The sequence below is a fragment of the Acanthisitta chloris genome, unplaced genomic scaffold (genome assembly GCF_000695815.1).
Source record: "Acanthisitta chloris isolate BGI_N310 unplaced genomic scaffold, ASM69581v1 scaffold6126, whole genome shotgun sequence".
Classification (NCBI taxonomy): domain Eukaryota; kingdom Metazoa; phylum Chordata; class Aves; order Passeriformes; family Acanthisittidae; genus Acanthisitta; species Acanthisitta chloris.
The window spans coordinates 44,612-63,211 of NW_008676377.1; the positions used below are offsets into that span (position 1 = coordinate 44,612).

The window sequence follows — 18,600 nt, forward strand, 5'->3', positions numbered from 1 at the left end:
ACTAACAGTGTGGTGTAAAACAGCCTAAAAAGAGCTAGACCAATTCCACTCAATGATCCTGTTGGACCCTCAGTCACAGCTTACCTGAAGTTGGGCAATACTCATGATACTTATGAATACCTATTTCATAAAACTGCTGTGACCTCAGTGCAGCAAAGCTTGGCAGAATGCTGTGCTTGTCCTCACAGCAAACGGAGGCAGCAGCTGATTTTGCTGAGTGGCACTTCAGTGGTGCCAGGCAGCAGAGCCTCCAGCCCCAGCAGCACCTGCTCTGGGCCACAGCAGCCACCTTCAACACCTCTAGTGACCTGATGTTTCCATCTCTGCTTCCACACCAACCTATCTGATACCACGATGCTCCCAGACTGCTGCTGGATAACATGTGGGTGAAGGGAAGAGCACCTGGGCCTTCAGCTGCCCTCAAAAAGCTGAAAGATATCCAACCTCATTCAATTCAAATCCTGCTAAAATAGAGGAAGTCAGAAGTCAATGTCACCTGAACTTCCACAGCTCACTGTAACATCAGCACAGGTAGTGAGAACTGAGTTCCTCTGACTCAAGTGTTATCTATCTCTTCCATTCAGAGGAATCATGTTTCCCTCTAAATTCTGCTGTTAGGAGGAAATGTGTTCTAGCAATTTTCATACAGAATTAAGTATAAAGTACAAGTAATTTGACAAACAACAACAACATGTTTGCACTGATTAGTGCTCACACAATTCTAAGACATGTCCTCTAGTTAAATACCCACTATTATACAGGTTTTCCCTGCAAACCAGACAGATATTCTTATGAAAAGAAGCACAAACACCACCCAAGGACAACCCAACAACCCCCACAGCATCCAGTTTGCTTTACAACGTGAAGCTCTTTCTCCAGCACGTCTGTGGTATTATCCAACAACAGAACATTGAAAATAAGCAGCAGTGCAGAATTTTCAGAACTGAAGCAAAAAAAAGTTAACTATTTGCTTTGTTTTTCAACTTTTAGCTGAACTATTTCTGATGACAACTTTTCTCCTACAAACATGCAGAATTAAGGACAGCAAATGAAGCAAAGTTTGATTTAAATGTGAATCACAACCTACAAACAGATCTCCTGGCAGTGCCTTCAATCCAAGCCATTTCTCAAGCAGCTTTAGCACAAGTTTGGACTTTACAGGAAAAATCTGTTAATCAGGTACCTGTCGAGAAGAAACAGCAGAGGAAGCTGAACTGACAGATGATGAAGAAGCAGCATCAGCTGAATGATGAGGTGCAGGGCAAGAGGGAAGTGGGGGCTGAGAATGGGATAAGCCTTTAGTAGGTAGTTTATTCTGTGTAGAGCAGAAACAGGAGAGTTATCCAAGAGACAGTGACATCAGCACAGGTTAAGTTCACAGTCATGCATCAAAACCCCAGAAAGATAACAACTACAGTTCTACTCTTCTCTCTCTGCACAGTGAGGAGCCCTGGAAATCAGCACAGCACCTTCGTGGCAAATGCTCTGACTGTACTCAATTTTTTAATCCAGATGTGCACAGAGGGCAGGTGCTGTGAGAGCATGATGAGACATAGGAAAAGTCAGACTGCACTAACACTGCTCACCAGCTGATGAGAAACTGAGCTGCCACTGTCTGCTCAGCCACAAGACACTGTATTCTAACACATTTCTCTCCTGCTCAAGTATTCTAACTAGCTTCACGATTTCGACTGTGTTTACCCCAATTAAGTTACACAATAATATTTAAACAACTCTTTTTACCAGTTTCAGTGGAATCACATTACTTTTCAGATCCACACAGAATGAAAAGAAGGTTAAAACCAAAACCACTGCAATTTTTCCCCTCCATGAGTTCTTACACATCATCTAACTTGGCACTTCTTCAGGTGCACTACTTAATATTCACCTTGGGAAACTCCATGTATCCAAACATTGAGGCAAGATGTGCTGCTTTCTCTTTAATGTTCTTTTTATGGAACTCCCTATTCGCTATGGTCTGAGCTCTTTTCTGCAGTGACAGCCAGGGAAGGAAAGCCAAGGAAAGAGAGAGAGATTTCAGTTAATGCCACATACATCAACAGAATATAGCAAGTTTATAGAAAGACTTATCTTAGCACAACCTAAAGTACACAGAGAAAAAGAGAGCACAGCCAGTAAAAACACAGTATACGTATTATCACAGGCAGTTAAGAGACAGAAAGGAAAAGAAATTGCTTGTCACCTGTTTCATTTTTTCCTCCAGGTGCTGAAGACGCTCAAGCACTCCAGAAAGTACAAATGCAGCAGAACAGGCAGAGGCGAGATTTTCAGAGGGTTCTGACACACTGGGCTGGGGATCTGCTTTTTGTACAGCCTTTGCTCTCCTGGCCATATGATCACAACCACTTAAAGGCTGTTTGGGTTCCCTGACCTCGTGTTCACTCCTAGCTACCACCTGAAACTGGGAAACACTTGAAGTGAAAAAAATAAATCTGCTTTCTGCACTGCCATGCAGCATATGCAGCTTTCAAGGATGCTCTGACAGCACAGCACGACCATGCACACAACTAGAAACAGAATGGTTTTAGCATCACACCTCCCTGAAACTAAGCTTAAAATCAAATGAAAAGAGTATCAACAGTAGTTCTTGATATCATTCTAGGTTTGGTCTGGCCTAAGTTCTAATGTGTTTCAGATTTAAGGCATTTTCTGAGGAGTTCAGAACAGGTCTCTGAATTTGAATTTTCATACCAAATAGCTTTGGATCTGCAGATTTCCACAGGTAATGCAGATCTCATTTCACTGCACACTGGTACTACAAGATGTATATTTCAACTTAAGATTAATGTAAAACAAACATCCATCTGTCTGGGATGAGATTTCTTTCACTGAGAGTACTAAGAGAAAAATCTAAACTATGGTTCCAAAACATTTGCCCCATGCATATGATGCTGCAAAGGAACTTTCAGCAGAAATTCTTATCTCGAGTTTTACTTAAAGAAATAAAAACCTGGCCATCAACATCAGCTCTTCAATGCTCAAGCTTTTTTTTTTTTTTTTTTTTTTTTTTTAAGACATATTTGTTGGGTTTCTCAGGGTGAAATATTCTCTTTGCCTTATCATTACAACAGCCCAAAGCATTCAGAACATGCACAGACAAGTTTTCAGGTGCTGCTGTAGTTTTCTTGCGTGTTAAATGTAGCTATGTAATTTTATGTATACAAATTGGAGCTAGATGTGGTAACAGAGAAATCAACAGTTGTATTTTTAGGGTGTTTTCACACTTTCAGGTAGTTTTCTCATCTGGTGAAGCAGGTGTAAACCAGCCTCAAACTTTTAGTGTGGTTTTCACAGTTCTCATCTAAATATATGCTCACTCTGCAGATTACATCCCATTGTTTTGTACATTCTGCAGTTATGCTACAACACTGAGCTGCCAGCAGTAAGAAATGATGTGCTTGGCAGTTGTCACCCATAGCAGTTCCTACCTGCCTTTTTGGTTGAGGTGGGAGAAGACTTGGATCCGCAGGTTTAGCAAAGCGAGGATTGACAGGAGGGTCAGGAGAGAGCAAGGCTGGTCTAGCTATTAGCTCCTTGTAAAGCATTTTTAAAATTGCAGAGACAGTGAAAAAAAAAAAAAGAAGACAGTAAGTAGGATTCAAAGAGCTTTTGAGGCAGAAAGAAATAAAAGCTACTTTTAAAGCTATTCCTGTGGAGCTCAACAACAGGTCTTGCAGATTTTTGGCACTCACCCATTCTATTAGCCCCTTGTACCATCAAAGATACACTTAAAACTGAGCACATTCAGTACTTGTTAATAGAGTTTATGATCAAAAGTAACACATTGAGGCTTCCTTCAACACAGCCAAGCAAGTCTCTGGCCATGGACTGCACACAGAAAGCTCAGGGCAGGGACAAGTGCCCAAGTGTGTGCAAACAACAGGTTCACAGACAGAGAGACATGGGACATCTTTAAAGCCTACACTCCTGGGGGACTTAATTATTTCAATAAACTAATGGAGATAAGCACAAAGAATTGAGACAGGCACCATCCTTGTCAGAACCTCAACACCTTGCTCGACTTTCTGATCTTTCAGATGACACATCCAAACTCAGCTGATTCAAACCATTTCTGGCTAAAGTGTGATTTGGAGCTTCTCATCCCAAACTTGACAGCACAGGATTAACGTTCCCTTCCTACACTTCCTAAATTTTCCACAAAGAAGCTCTACTGGATATCTAGTGTCCTTTATTCGAGGAGGGTAGGGAACAAAAGGCCTTCTGCAATAGCATGTGCAGCCAGTTTGACTGCCAAACAAAACAGAAATTCTACAGGCTGACTTACAGGAGACTTCCAGATGCTGCAATTCCACTGCACTTTTTGGTGCAATAGATATCAATACATTATATTAATAAGCATTACTCAATCTGTATTAGTCATATTTGTTCACCAAGTACTGAGAGAAATACTTTTCATTTGCATAAAGTATTGAAAAAGACAACCCACTTCAAACACACAACAGATCCATTATTTTCCCTTGGAAATCTGCATCATACTCACAAGGAGGGAATATGCTTTAATTTGAGGTGACTTTTGTGTTCATCTATGACCTACCTGTCTCCGCAAAGTTGTATTTGGAGCATTCTCTTCAAACTTTGCCAACAGCTGAGTTGCCATTGATTTAACTTTGTTCTGGTTCATTCCTTCTCTGCCATCACTCTGTTCTTTCCCAGTATTTGTCCCTTGGCTTGAAAAGCCTGAAGTCTGCAAGGAAACAACAAACTATGTTTTTCTTGGGCTTCCTACAACACTCATGAAGAGGAAAAAAGAGATAACATCCTTATCAGCAGAGGGTGAAAGGAAATAGTTTAGAGTATACTAAAAGTTACACTGTTGAGCAAGCAAAAAGCATCATAAAATATTTTCTTTGGTCACAGAGTACAGTAACAGGGAACATTAATCAGTACTGCTATTGATAAGCAGAGTCACAAAGGTAACTAATCAGTTTGGGGCTAGAAAACAAGCTGCAATGCAAACTCCTCAAGCAAAACATTGTCTAAATAACAGAGATAGGAAAAAAAGCACCCTCCAATACCTTAAATGTTCTTGTGTCAGAACCAAAACTAGTGCAGTTTAGTCAATGTTGACAGAACAGTGCAGTTTAGTCAATGTTCTCGTCCCTATCACAAGATTTAAATAAATTTAGCTTTCTGTGGTGCACACCACGGTAAATTCTAAGTTTTAGGGGAGAGGCTTTTTGTTCCTGCCATGTTCAAAAGGCAAGTCCTGACCCCCCCAACTCCTGCTGCTTCCTCAGCTCCAAGGAGCTGGGTATGTGTGGACACCACTGACCTCCTCAAAGACACCAAAAAGTCCTTTTCGACGTCTTTTGTTCGTCTCGTTTTCTTCCATTTTCCCTTCAACCTGAAAGGGCAAAGCCAAGACAAGTTCCATGGATTACTGCAGCAGTTCCTCCCAGGACAGTAACTTCCATAGCCAGGCAGGTGTGGCCTGGCCTGGGTAAAACCAGTCATATTTCTTAGCACAGTCAGATTTCTTTTCTGGAGCAATTACTGTCTGCCTTACAGGTTTGTCTCCCTTGTGAGGTTCATCTCTCTGGCTGTGGCTGAACATTACAGTACTCAAGCAACAAAATTGCCTATTTTGTGTTCAAGCTATGCACATATTTAATTATTTCACTGAACTATTACTGCACAATTAAATATTGATATTCAGTCTGCCCAAACCTGAAAAGTAGTCAATGCTTAGAAATTTGTGTTGCTTCTTATTAAATTCAGCCTTGAAGATTGGCACAAAAAGTTATAATTTATGAACAATAAACTACATTCCACTTATTTGCGTTTGCCCGTGCTGAACTTAGCAAGTGCTCAGACAGCTTAAAAATAACCTAAAAGGAATAAAGAGAGAGAGATCAAAGAATGCAGGGCTTCCTTCTTACATATACACTGCTTGCAATAAATCATTATGCAGTGAATAGAAGTAATCCCAAACAACTTCTGGGCAAACAGCAAAAGAATCAGATGACAATATTTGGATTACTTTGTGTGCTTTGGTACATTTGTCTTTCCAGCAGCAGCTCTGAGTAACTCAGCTTTGCTCTACCTACAGTCATCAGCCTACCAACAAGGGTGGACATCAGAAAGCCCAATGTGTTCTGCATAATAACCTGTACCACATGAAAGCAGAGTTTGCCTGAGTGAGTGGAGCACACAAGATGTTGCCTTTCAAAAATCTGACATAAAGGACTCTCATTAACATATTTACAAAGAAGTGAAAGACAAAGCAATTTAATTGCTGAGAAAAACTCCAAAGGGACTGTGCCCTGTATTGTGTAAACACCTCCATTCATTTATTAGTCTGGAGCACAGGAAATCTGAGTTCCTCTCCAGCCCTGCTGACACTCAGGAGAATGGAAAACATTACCCAGCTCAGCACAGGCTGCCAGAAAGCTCCAGCCACACCAGCTCCAGGCCCTGTTTCCTGGTCTCTCACAACCCACGCCCAGATAAGGATCCTCTTCCAGCCAAAAAAAGGCCAAACTGGATGCTATGGAAAGCTTAGCAAGCAGCACTGTACTATCTTACAGCCTGGATTGAACATATAATATATATACCCCTGGATAATGCTATTATTAGCCATTTGACATTTTCTCTACAAACATCATAATGACTGAGTGTGCCTATGTGTGTTAGCTTTGTGTACTAATTTAGAGGCCTTCTAATAATAGCATATATACCCCTTATTTATAAGCCTGAAAGTTTAATTTTTTCTTTCCAAAAAGAGAAAAATTATAGGGCAAGATTTCCTTCACAACTTACCTTTGGTACTCGCTTTCTTGGCAAAGTCAAATTGATATAATTATTGAAGAGGAAGTTTGATGATTTTGCTGAACCAAGATCACTGTTTTCTCCATTTTGCTTCTCCCCAGCATCTGTTCAAAAATCAAGTTCTTAGGATATTTACTTACATTCATTTTTCAATTACTTTGGCTAAGCCAAAGTTTTACAATCAAGTGATGGTGGCACTTACAGGGAAGAAACACAGGCAAATAAAAGCAAATACATACAATGTAGGGTGACTTTTCTCAAAAGCAACAAACACACAGACATGAATGTGCTCTATGCAGCCATCCTTAGCAGGGAATCATCTAATGACCTGGCACATGAACTTCATGATGTCAAGCCACAGTTATCCAGCTGCTCTTATTCTCCCAAACCACCAAGGACCCACCAAACTTTGGTCTTCAACCAAACTTTGCCCGTTTGCTGTCTCAAGCCCAGGGTAAGCATTGCAGAGAGAAGCAGACATGCCCACACACCAGAGGGGCTCAGCTGGGAGGGGACCTGGCTGGGCAGCAGTGCCCATGGGCAGCCTGGTGCTCTCCCAGTGCCCAGGCTGAGGGACTGGGAGCAGCCTGGCCCTGCCTTACCCACTGCCTGCAGCGGCGTGCCCCGGAACAGCTCGTAGAACTTGGACAGGTACATGACCATGCTGAGCTTGTCGGGCTCCCCAGCTGAGCCCACCTCCTTCCCCGTGGTCACAGGGGGGATCCCAAACTCCTGCTCAGCCACGTCGAACGCCAGCTGGTTGTTCTTCACCACGTCCTCCTCGTTCAGAGCATCGAAGTCACTGCAGGGACAGCACAGAGACATCAGCAGAGCTTTGCTCTCGGCTCACCTTGGGAACACACAGTGTCCCTGGCCCAGGGGAGAGGCACAGAACAAGGCCAGGAACCAGGGCATGGGCATTTCACTGGGTCAAAGCTACAGAGTCCACACAATGCCAAAAGAGAAGAGTATCACACAAATCCCATTTTTACAAATATTGCCTTTGCCAGAAATGTAACTTCAAAGCTTTGTCACTGGATTTCAATGTAGTCCCATAGAAAGGGACTTCTTACTTAGGAAAGAACACAATTCTTCCTCAGAAGTGCTAAGAAACCATTTTCCTTTCTAGCTTCAGCTGCACTACTGCAGATTTGATCTGCTAGCAATTGTCTTCTTAGTTTTGATTAGCTCTACAAATCACCAGAGCCAGGAGGAATAAATTTAGGCTGGGATTCTACCAAAGAAGAATATTATATGTGTGTGCACACAGGCACAGGCACTACCTTTCCTTTTTTAAGGTGTTACACACACAGTTTGAACGAGGACCTGCTGTCCAGGTCATAACTGGATTTAGCAGTGCACTCAATAAGTACATCACACATCTGGAACTTTGTTATCCAGTCCCTAATCCATTTTCTATGGGACCTATTCTAAGACTCTGATCTCTTGAACAGCTTCCAAAATCCATGATTAAAATAAACATGTGAATAAATTACAAAGCTCCAGGCAGGGTAGTTTCTTTCTCCTCCTAAAGGAATGTGAGTTTTTGAATCCCCAAAGGATTTCTGCTCTGCCCTCACCCACTCGGTGCCCGTTCCTGGAGCCAGGGGCTGTGGGCAGCCCTCCAGCCCAGCCCTGCCTCTGCCCACAGGCAGCTCCTCTCCTGCCTGACTTTCATCTGGCCACGTCCTTCAGCAGGCTCCTTTACTGCAGAGAGCCAACAGGATCTCAACACAATGCCAATTCAACAGCAGGAGGTCTGTTAGCTCAGGAAGATAAATTTGTCAACTTTCTAGAGAGCAGTGCTTACAAGACATGTTCTCCACAGACAGCAAAGATTACTTTGCTTTCTGTACCCTCTCCCCCCCTTACAGTCACAAAAATATCCATAATTCTAATTTGTGTAAAAAACCTCAAGGCAAAATAGTATCTTATTTGCAAAAATCTCAGCTCTTCCTCTGGCAAAACTGTACAAACAAGCACCCTGGGTGCCACTCCTATGTGTTCCAATGTATCACACCCATAGGAGAGCTCACTCACTCCTTTCACTCGGCCACAACAAAGGGAGACTGGCAATAATTCATCTGTGACTCCTGAGCCTGTGTAGGAAGGCAAAGGATGCATCCACTGCCTTCTGGAGACTGAGAGGAGAGTCACTCCACTGGCTGCATCCAGCAGTGCCAGCAATTGCCATTTCCTGACACCTGTGACACACTGAGCCTCTTGTATCCAACTGAGGAACCTCACAAAGCACTCACAGGTCTGACATTGGGTCTTGCAGCATCAGGAGCTTACAAACCCTGCCAAAGGGGAATGCTGCCTTACATTCCATCCCCATGGCAGTTATTTTCCAAGGGCCAGAGATGCTAAAGGGCACTGTACTCTTCTGGACACAGAGTTGTGCAAAACCTCCAGCTCCACCTCCAAGGTCTGAAGCTTCCCTACATGACTGTCCTCACTGCAACACTCAGGATGGTTCACTCACAGCTCACCCAGGTTTCCCTGGGACACAACAGTGCCAGTGTGGCTGGGGGTTTAAATGTTCACTAAACCCAGTGTGCCAGGCCCAGGGAATGCAGCTCTTCACATTCCCCAAGCACTGCAAATTCGGTTTTAAATAGACACAACTCCCACAGACACGATAAATCATAAGGTTCAAAACCTTCCTAGCTCTTTGAAAGTCTATATATATATATATTTCATCTTAAAAGGCATGCAAGGACATACAGAAAAAAAAACAAACAAAGCAAAACCAGCCCCACCCTCTCCATTCCCCCAGATCTGGCTATGGTGTGCACTCCCTGGCAAAACAACAGCCAGAGAAGGGAACTGTAGAGGATCAGTGTTGCTCTGGTTTGTCTTACACTGCACTGCAGTGAGTGGAGGAGATGTACAGCTGTCACTTACATGAGGTCAGGCCTGAAGCGATGGATGATTGCACACAGAGCAAGGCCATTTCTCCAGGAGCTAGTCAGGTCTGTGACATTAACATTACGATATCCTTCTGTCTGCTTCTGGCACCACGTCAGAAGTTTGTTAGGCCGAATATCTGACTCTGAGATACAGCAAAGAGCAAACATTTCAACAGTTCTTGTATGCTCAGAAGTCTACAAATGTCAAAGCACAGCAAACATGAGGTGCCACATACCTTGCCTGGAGAGATTCACTGATCTTCTGATGGAGCTCACTCTTTCAAGAGGACACTGTTGTAACTCATTGGTAACATATAATTGTCTCACCTACAAGTAAAAGCAATTAGCAGTGTAATGTTAGAACTGCTTAGAGAGAAGAAAAGAGTTTCCTTTGCAGGTTCACTTTAACAGCAGCTGGTTCTAAATGAAAGAGTCTCCTACTTGCAGCTCAATTTATGCTAGACAAAAAAAGAACTGATTTCACAAGGAAGGTACTGACCTGGTGTGGTCGAACACAACTCGAGTTCAGGTTTGGGTATCTGGTTCCTGGGTCAATGGTATACTGGTCAAAGTTCTTGTTAATATTTTCAGGGGTCGTCTGAGGCAAGAGTCGATAAATGCTCTCTCTTATACAGGAAAAAAGATGCAAGAGTTACATATTAAAATAAATATTTATTATATAAAGAGATTGGGTTTGGGGTTTTTTGCAGCTATCTGCACCTTATTTTGATTCTGTCTGGACAAGTGTTATGCACTATTTCTCATCCCCACTCAGCAGCAGGATGCCAGACAGAAAAAGGACAAAGACAAGACAGGCTCTTAAAACTTATGCCCATATTTCCCTGAGGCAGGAAGGGAGAAAGAAAAGGGAGGAAGAAGAAACAAACAAAAAAAGGAGGTTGTATCATCAATTCATCTGGTTTTGCTTTAAAATCCACTCAAGCAGTAATTTCTTTACCACGTAACAGCACTAAATCCTGTCATCCTGCAATTCCTATAACCACCAAAACTTTTTTGTTACTCTGCTCAGTTTTCCAGTTGGGACTATGCAGTGTTTGAGTCATCCCACAGGCTCCTATCTTAAAGTGTCCCAAAGTTCTGTAGTCAGTAATGCATCTCCTTGCGTTACCACAACGTGACTATTTCCACTGTGTCTGCCCCAAAACAGCTGCAGGAGGAAGAAGAAACAAACAAAAAAAGGAGGTTGTATCATCAATTCATCTGGTTTTGCTTTAAAATCCACTCAAGCAGTAATTTCTTTACCACGTAACAGCACTAAATCCTGTCATCCTGCAATTCCTATAACCACCACAGCTTTTTTTGTTACTCTGCTCAATTTTCCAGTTGGGACTATGCAGTGTTTGAGTCATCCCACAGGCTCCTATCTTAAAGTGTCCCAAAGTTCTGTAGTCAGTAATGCATCTCCTTGCGTTACCACAACGTGACTATTTCCACTGTGTCTGCCCCAAAACAGCTGCAGCAGTTCTCTTTGCGTTACCACAACATGACTATTTCCACTATGTGTCTGCCCCAAAACAGCTGCAGCAGAGCAGGGTAGCTGACAGCAGCACAAAGTCAGCAATTCCACCACCAGACCAGGGTGACACCAGGGCTGTTGGTGCACTGGACAGATTTTTGGCTCTGGTGAAAAAAAGACATTACACAGAGAAGCTTATGATGCAGCACTACAGCAATTCTCCTTGGCCACAGGTTTAGCAGCCTAAAGAGCATCAGGGCTTCTAGGCCAAACAGCAGAGCTAAAGATCACAGAGACCACCTATGAAAGCTGTAGGTGTTGGAGAACTTATTCAGACTTGTAAAAATGACATACAAAACTCTGAAAGAACAAAAAGACAGGTGCTGAGATGGTTGGAGGGGTTTGGTTTGGGTTTGGTTTTTTGATACATGGTATCTTTGGTTTATTTCCTTAAGGATAACACTTAATTCTAGTGATTAGGGACCTAAATCAGTGATTTAAACCCGTGTCCTGCACATTGCCAGGTGTCTGTGTTGGTGTGCAGAAGCTCACAGAGCCATGAGCAGCTGCTACTGCAAGTTGTTCAACCTGAAGGAATGGGAGAGTTCAGCCCAACACCACTGAGGGCATTCTGAAATCCACTGCTTTGTACCCAGACTGTGACTCTCTAAAACACTGGAAATGACAAGCCCAAAAGACACTGACCGTTCAGCAAGGATCTCCAGTGGAGGTTTCCCCTGGGCCCAACTCCGCACCATCCACGCGGTGTCGAAGGCAGCCAAGAAGCCTCTTGCACAGCCAGTACCCATGGGCCAGAAGGGCTGAAAGAAGCAGTTACACTTTAATTCCTTGTATTTCTTAAGGTCTTATTCCAAAAATAACTTGCCAGGTGAATTTGGAGCCTAGGGTTTCACCCTGTCTCAGAAAAACAGCCCAGAAAGTGCTAGAGTACAGCACAGACAATGCTTGTAGCTCTTAGGTGTGTCTTTCCTCCCAGCCTCAGGCAATGAAATCGATTGCTTCTTTCTCTTTTTCCCCTTAACTCCTATATTTATAAACAAATCTCATAACCTCAAAAGGTAAGGGCTGAGGGGAAAAAAACCAAAGACTCAAGAATTAGACAAGATGCCCTTCTCATTTTGCTTTGGGCAAAGGTTTCAGGCTCTCAGCATGAGGGGTTTTTTTAAAAAAAAAAAAAAGAAAAAGAAAATAAAAAAAAAGTTGCAGCATACACTTTTCACTTCAGAAAGTGAAAATAAGGGAACATATTAAGGCAAAGAGGCTGCAATAATAATTTGGGTCAAGTTTTTCTGTGATGGAAGACAGGAAAATGATGCCGTGCACCCAAGCTAAGGACACAGAGCTCATGGTTTTCAGACAGAAATACAACTTGCATAAAGCAAAATGGGATCTCAGCCAGAGGCTGCCAGCCAAGCATTCACTATGACAAACTATGGCACAAAGAGAGAGAAAAGAAAAAGGAAAAAAAAAGTCTATTCCAAAGAAGGTACCACTGTTTCAGGACGTGAAGAGAGGAAGTTTTGCTTTGGAGGGTAGATTGACTGGCTGGATTAAGGAAATACAGGGGAAAAAAAGGAAAAAAGACTACTTGGAAAACATTCAATATATACCTCCAGCAAACTATCTCCAACAAGTGCCACGAGGAGCTGATGCCTGTGCCTCTCCCTCACAAGGGCAGCATTTTCGGATGCATACATGGAAGTAAAATCAAACATTGCTACATCTGGTTGGCCATAGTGGTTAATTGCAAAATCCAAGGAAGGCAGCTGGTAATTGGTTGCAAAGTCAGCAGCTTCTCTAGCATAGGACAGCAAATTGCTCTGGTTCACGTTTTCCCCACCGAGGAGCAACTCGGTGTCTATGGAGTCCTGCAGGGAGAGAAGCACACAGGGTGAGATACTCCAATGTCCTCTCTGTGGGAACCACATATCACAGCATGAAGAGCCAAGGGAGACTTGTCATGTCCTCCAAAAAGCTGTAACATACCCATCAGTCACTACACTACCCCAAACAGGAGCTCTCCACGCCAACACTGACCGAGCAGCTTTATCTGCAAGAGAATATTCTAGTGCCTCCCAGTTCCTCAGTGATGTGTTATTCCCATAACATCACTTCTCTACCATCAGCAGATGTTGCCATCCTCACTGCAAGGCTTTCCTGCATGTGTGCACTCCACATCTGAAACCACATGGGAGCAGAAATGCTGATGACATGACACATGGGGCTCAGCCTCAAGGTTTGACTTCAGGTCTCAGTAACAACATCAGTCAAACTTGGACCATATAAGCTCTTCTGCTGTTCTGTTTGGGTTGAGCTGCTGTTGGCTGGTTGCTTCTTTTTGCCAGAGTGCTGAAGGCTCCAGCCTAGGTCATCCTAGTTAAAGCCAGTGATTGTTAATGAGGCAGTTTCTATTTACAGCTTAATCACCGCTGACCCCGAATCGAAGGCTGATACCACAGAACCCCTCTTAGCCCAGTTGCTTCAGACAGACTGGGGGTTTGGGGTTTTTTTCCACTCAGGCCTGAGTAGGTCAGGAAAACAGCTCTGAGAAGTCACAGTCACTGCTCCACTTCTCCAAACTCCCCACAGGTCTCCTGGGACTGCTTGCACCTAAAGCCACGGATCCCACAGACCCAGGGCCTGCTCTCCCCAAGGGTTACTCCCTTCCCCTCTCCTGCCCCAGCTGCTCTGCCCTCCAGAAGGGCAGGGAACCATAGGACTGAGCCAAGGGGCCTCAGGAGAAAGCCAAGAAACCTTCTGATTGTTCCCCATAGTACTTCCTTCAGGAAATTACACTTGACTGTTTTGGCACTGTCTTACTTTGCAAGAGAAATTGACCTTTCTTGGGCTTTCAGGAAGAGAAATTTAAGTGGTACCATAATGCAGTCTAAAAACAGAAGGAAGTAAACCCCTACATCTGCCAGAAGAAAACCAAAAACAAACCAACAAAACAGAAACAAACAAACAAAACCAACCTCAAAATCCCAAGTACCTTTGAAAGCTCAGGCCATTCTGTTTACAGCCTCCTTCTATCATGGTTCACCCACCTCAAAGAATTTGCAATTTGGCCTGGGGTAGGTTTTAATGCTTCCTTATTTGCCTGATAAAACTGGACAAGGCTGTATAAACAAATGAGGTGAGAGTTTTTTTCTGGTGTGCTGACCACACCACAGACTGCCAAGGTGAGCCAAATTTCAGACCTGACAAATTTAGGAAGTATTGTTTTCAGTTCTCTATAGAAACCTTGTGCTGACTGAAGGAAAACAACAAATGTAAAGACTCAGAGTAAGATCCAAGTGACCTGAGCTTTAATGATGTGATTAAGTCTATAAACACCCTCTATAACAAGCACCAACATCCATGCAGATGTTCACACTTACTCTGTGCCAAGTAAATAGGACAGGGATTTTTTACATACGTTAATAATCACTCCTTTGTCCAGAAGACTCTGCTTTTTTGCTGTCATCACAAAATAATGTGTGCTGTCTTTATAGTAAACAATATTCTCCAGGTCAATCCCTGAAAAGAGATAACACATTTGTCATTCACTAGCAGGATGCTACTGATCCCCACAGGTGCCTTTCCCTCTTGGGATACATTCACTTTCCCAGCTGGGATGAAGGATTAGTGGACAAAATGCTGTAAAAGAAAACGAGAGAGGGGATTGGCCTCACCCCACAGGAGTTTGTCTCAGCACAATGTAAAACTATTTGGCACTCTTTGAGTTACCTCCAGCACTAACAGACTCCAAAGTGCCAAGAGAACAAGGTGATATTTAGGTGTCCAGAGCTCTGGCACTGGGTCTAATCAGGAGTTTTGGTTTCAATTATAATAGTAATACTTTTTAAAAATTCAGCCGTAAATCAAGGATAGAATTGCTTGTACTGACAGTGATGCAACTATTCTGATACCCCTGTTCATTAAGAGGTATTTCACAGTTTATATTTCTAGTATTTCTGGCAGATTCTAGTTCCCAGTTTATCAGCTCTACACATCAAAAAGCAAGAATAAACTCCTCCCAGAAGGGCAGAGCCTTTTTCAAAGTGTTTAAGCTGTTCAGTATGTGAACAGATAGAAACAAAACAAACCATGTCTTCAGGGAAATCTCTGGGCCCTGAAATGCTCTTCCAAATGTGTTCAACATAGCAGACATTTTTACAGCTGAGAAAAATTTAAACATTCAAATAAGCTACGATGTGGCAACGCCCCAGTTTAAAAAAAAATCCCACTGTACCATAAATGGGCACCTCTATCTGCAAGATTTCGACATCAACAACATTTTATCACTTGGAATTTTTGCATGTTTCTATTGATGTTACCAGGAGCAGGAGGGTGGCCTGGCACACGGTTCCTCTACTGCCTCCTGGTTTTGGTAACAGAGAAATGAGGATGCACCCACCTGTTTCCTCTTTTAGGTCCTGGAAGAATTTCTGATTGAAGATGAAAGCAACACCACTAATTTCTTCTACCTTGGCCTCTGCAGTTGTATTTCTGTTTATAAAATTGGCAGTGATGGCTATAGCCAACTTTCCACGGAACTCCTTCCTCCTGAAACCTGGTGGGCAAAGCAAAGAATTAACACCACTGGGAACTTCACCCTGGACTTTGAGGAAGGCTCAGCTCAAGGCAGCTCAGTGTCTTTCCCACATCTAGTCATACACTTCCTGATATAACACACCATCTGTAGATTCCATAATTCCTCCAAAATTTCCTTGACTGCAAAGAGTCTTTTATTCCCATTTTTATCTGCAAAACTGGAGCTGTACTGCATTCCAGATGAAGCCTCCCTAAAGAAGTGTGTTGTGGTTGGCAAATATAAGAATAAGCAGACAAACTATGAATCTAATGAAAAAAGGAAACAGTGTACTAGTGATTGGAAACCAGTGTGGATATAATTAAAGCTAAAGGGGAAATACATAATTAGTGACAGGTTTATTCATAAGACACAGGAGCAGCTTAGAATCATAGAATCAACCAGGCTGGAAAAGACCTCAAAGATCATCGAGTCCAACCCTAGTTGGACTTACCTAGTGTCTCGCTGAGGCAGCTCAGGTGGTCTGAATTCTCAGCAGTGTTTCAAGTCCATGAAGCATTGAGCCCCTCTCCTCTCCTCCTTTCAGGTCTTCCAAGATATAGTAAAGACTAAAAAGCTAAAGGGAAACATTCCCTACCTTCCAACGTGTTCCTGCGGCCATCCGCACCGATAATGACGTCAAACTCATACTCTGACAAAGGGTGATCCATGGGGAGAAATTCAGCCCTCCAGCCTGTCTCTGGAAATGCAAAGAATATTTATTCACTCTCCAGGAATACAAAGGAGAAGTGATTTGAGAGTCTGAAGAAAGGGCACTAAGATGAACAGCCTATTTCTCATCCACACAGAGCTGAGTCCTGCCTGGGTCTGTGGGAGGGAAGTTTGCTGCAGTCACAGCTCTGTTCAGGCTGGGTTAGAAGGTGCCAAGCTGACAACAGAAAGAAGGAAACCTTCATCTGGATCACTTAGTGCACTGAATGTCCTCTCAGGTCCTGCCACAAGAATGTGCTAAGCTCTTCATTCTCCCAGAAGGAGCCCCACAGCTACCTGGGCAGGGCTGTGCACACACAGTGACAGCAAGGGAGATCTGAGCATCAACAGAAGAAAAATAGCATTCCATCAATGGTTTGAACTGTCTTCTTAACAGACATTCAATGGAAGCATAGTGACAAAACCGAATTTAATCCTTGCAGGAATACAAAGCTGATTACGTGACAAGGTTTGTATTGTCCGTGTTTTAAAATTATATATACTTCAACTATTTAAAACAATATGTTTGTTCTACTGTCACTGTATGACCCTTCAAAGAGGTAACATAGTATTTTAGCTAAAGAAAAATGTTTAAATATTCTGTTGCTACTACACCTCAAAATGCTAGCAAGAAAAAAAGAGAAATCTTTTTCCATTTTGTTTAAAAGTCTTGCCCAAGAATGCTGATCAGACTCTGTGTGCCAGTGGGGGCTGTATCAAATGTAAGAGCAAAGTGAGGCCCTGGGCACTTCATCCATCCTCAATATTTACATTATCAATCAAAATTTGTTTTTGCAAGAAGATACCAAGAAGCCACACCAGACTCCCCGCGAGGCCTCGAACACATGCCAAGGCTCAGTGCAGAGCCTCAGCTGCTCAGCTCAGCCTGCCTTGTACTGCAGGAGCTGTCAGTGCTCTGACAGGGACACTTCTCATTCCCACAGCTGGGCAGAGCCAGCTGACTCAGGAGGGCAAAAATCCCCATTTCTTTAAACAGAATTCAACTACCTTAAATGACTTCACAAAACACCTGACAGAAAAGAATTTACTGTGGACAGAACTACAATGTGATGAACAGTACTTTGGTTTTCTTGATCTTCAGGAGGCTCCAGGACTTTCACGAATTCTAGATTCACGTGGATTTCAACTCCCAGTATAAGTGCAACTTTGAAGAGGATAAGTTGAAGTTGTCGAATACCTGTAGACATTGAGTAGAGAAGGTGAATGGATTAAGCAACCAACTGTGACCAAACTGCTGCTCAGTGCTAACACAAGCATCAGTATTCCCCATACTGGGATGAATGCAAAGGTGGCAACCAGCACACGATGATGTTCTCTCCCCTCCCCTTTTGCAGCACAATCTGATGGGCAAAACTCAAATATCTGAGTGTCTTAGAATACTTTTCCAGAGCTTTCCTTCTTAATGATATTTAAAGGATCTGCTAACCAGTAGCTTAGCATTTTAGGGCAGAAATTTTTACAGCATATTTCCCTGTAAAATTGTCCACTTCTGCCTCTTTTCTCATTAGACTGGGGTTGTGTCTGTCTTCAACATACTGGAATGAATATCAATATTCTTCATACTTTACAATAAAAACCTCTTGTTTAACAAGCTGCTCCATAAGACTAATTTGTCCAATTGCCATTTTTCCCTAAAACAGTACACATTTTTCCTAAAAAAAGTACACAGGCACTCACACATGTTTAAGGCGGACGAACTTTCTGCCAAACCAAGAAAGTCTCCATTCATCTTCTGACTTGGGCAACCTCTTATCTGAACAGTGCCAATGCCCTCAGGTACTTACTGATATGATCAATAGATCCTGCACAGAATTTTCCATAAAATTTCTTTGCTCCCAGTCCCCGGAGGTCATGGATGGTAAATGGCCAGAGATGCAACACATTGTTTCTGGAAAACGTGTCTCGCTTCTCCACCACGACGACTTTGGCTCCCAGGAAGGCAAGTTCTATGGCAGTTCTCAAGCCACATGGGCCACCCCCGATAATTAAACACTGGCAGAGAGAAGGAGGAGTTTTACACAGTGTTTTGTATCACTTCCACACGGTTTCTAACTCACTCTATCACTCCAACTTGA

General features: G+C 42.9%; 1 protein-coding gene across 1 annotated transcript in view; it reads right to left on the reverse strand.

The window, feature by feature from the left end:
• Nucleotides 1–18,600, reverse strand: part of MICAL2 (microtubule associated monooxygenase, calponin and LIM domain containing 2) — a 73,025-nt gene that overhangs the window by 40,111 nt on the left and 14,314 nt on the right. The window contains exons 2-15 of the mRNA XM_009076106.1: nt 18,310–18,517; nt 17,586–17,702; nt 16,392–16,493; nt 15,620–15,775; nt 14,639–14,739; nt 12,831–13,088; nt 11,905–12,020; nt 10,222–10,348; nt 9,959–10,049; nt 9,718–9,865; nt 7,413–7,612; nt 6,802–6,914; nt 5,315–5,386; nt 4,577–4,726 (exon numbers count right to left, since the gene is read on the reverse strand). Coding sequence (XP_009074354.1) covers nt 4,577–4,726; nt 5,315–5,386; nt 6,802–6,914; nt 7,413–7,612; nt 9,718–9,865; nt 9,959–10,049; nt 10,222–10,348; nt 11,905–12,020; nt 12,831–13,088; nt 14,639–14,739; nt 15,620–15,775; nt 16,392–16,493; nt 17,586–17,702; nt 18,310–18,517 — 1,959 coding nt within the window. The remainder of the gene's footprint in view (nt 1–4,576; nt 4,727–5,314; nt 5,387–6,801; nt 6,915–7,412; nt 7,613–9,717; nt 9,866–9,958; nt 10,050–10,221; nt 10,349–11,904; nt 12,021–12,830; nt 13,089–14,638; nt 14,740–15,619; nt 15,776–16,391; nt 16,494–17,585; nt 17,703–18,309; nt 18,518–18,600) is intronic.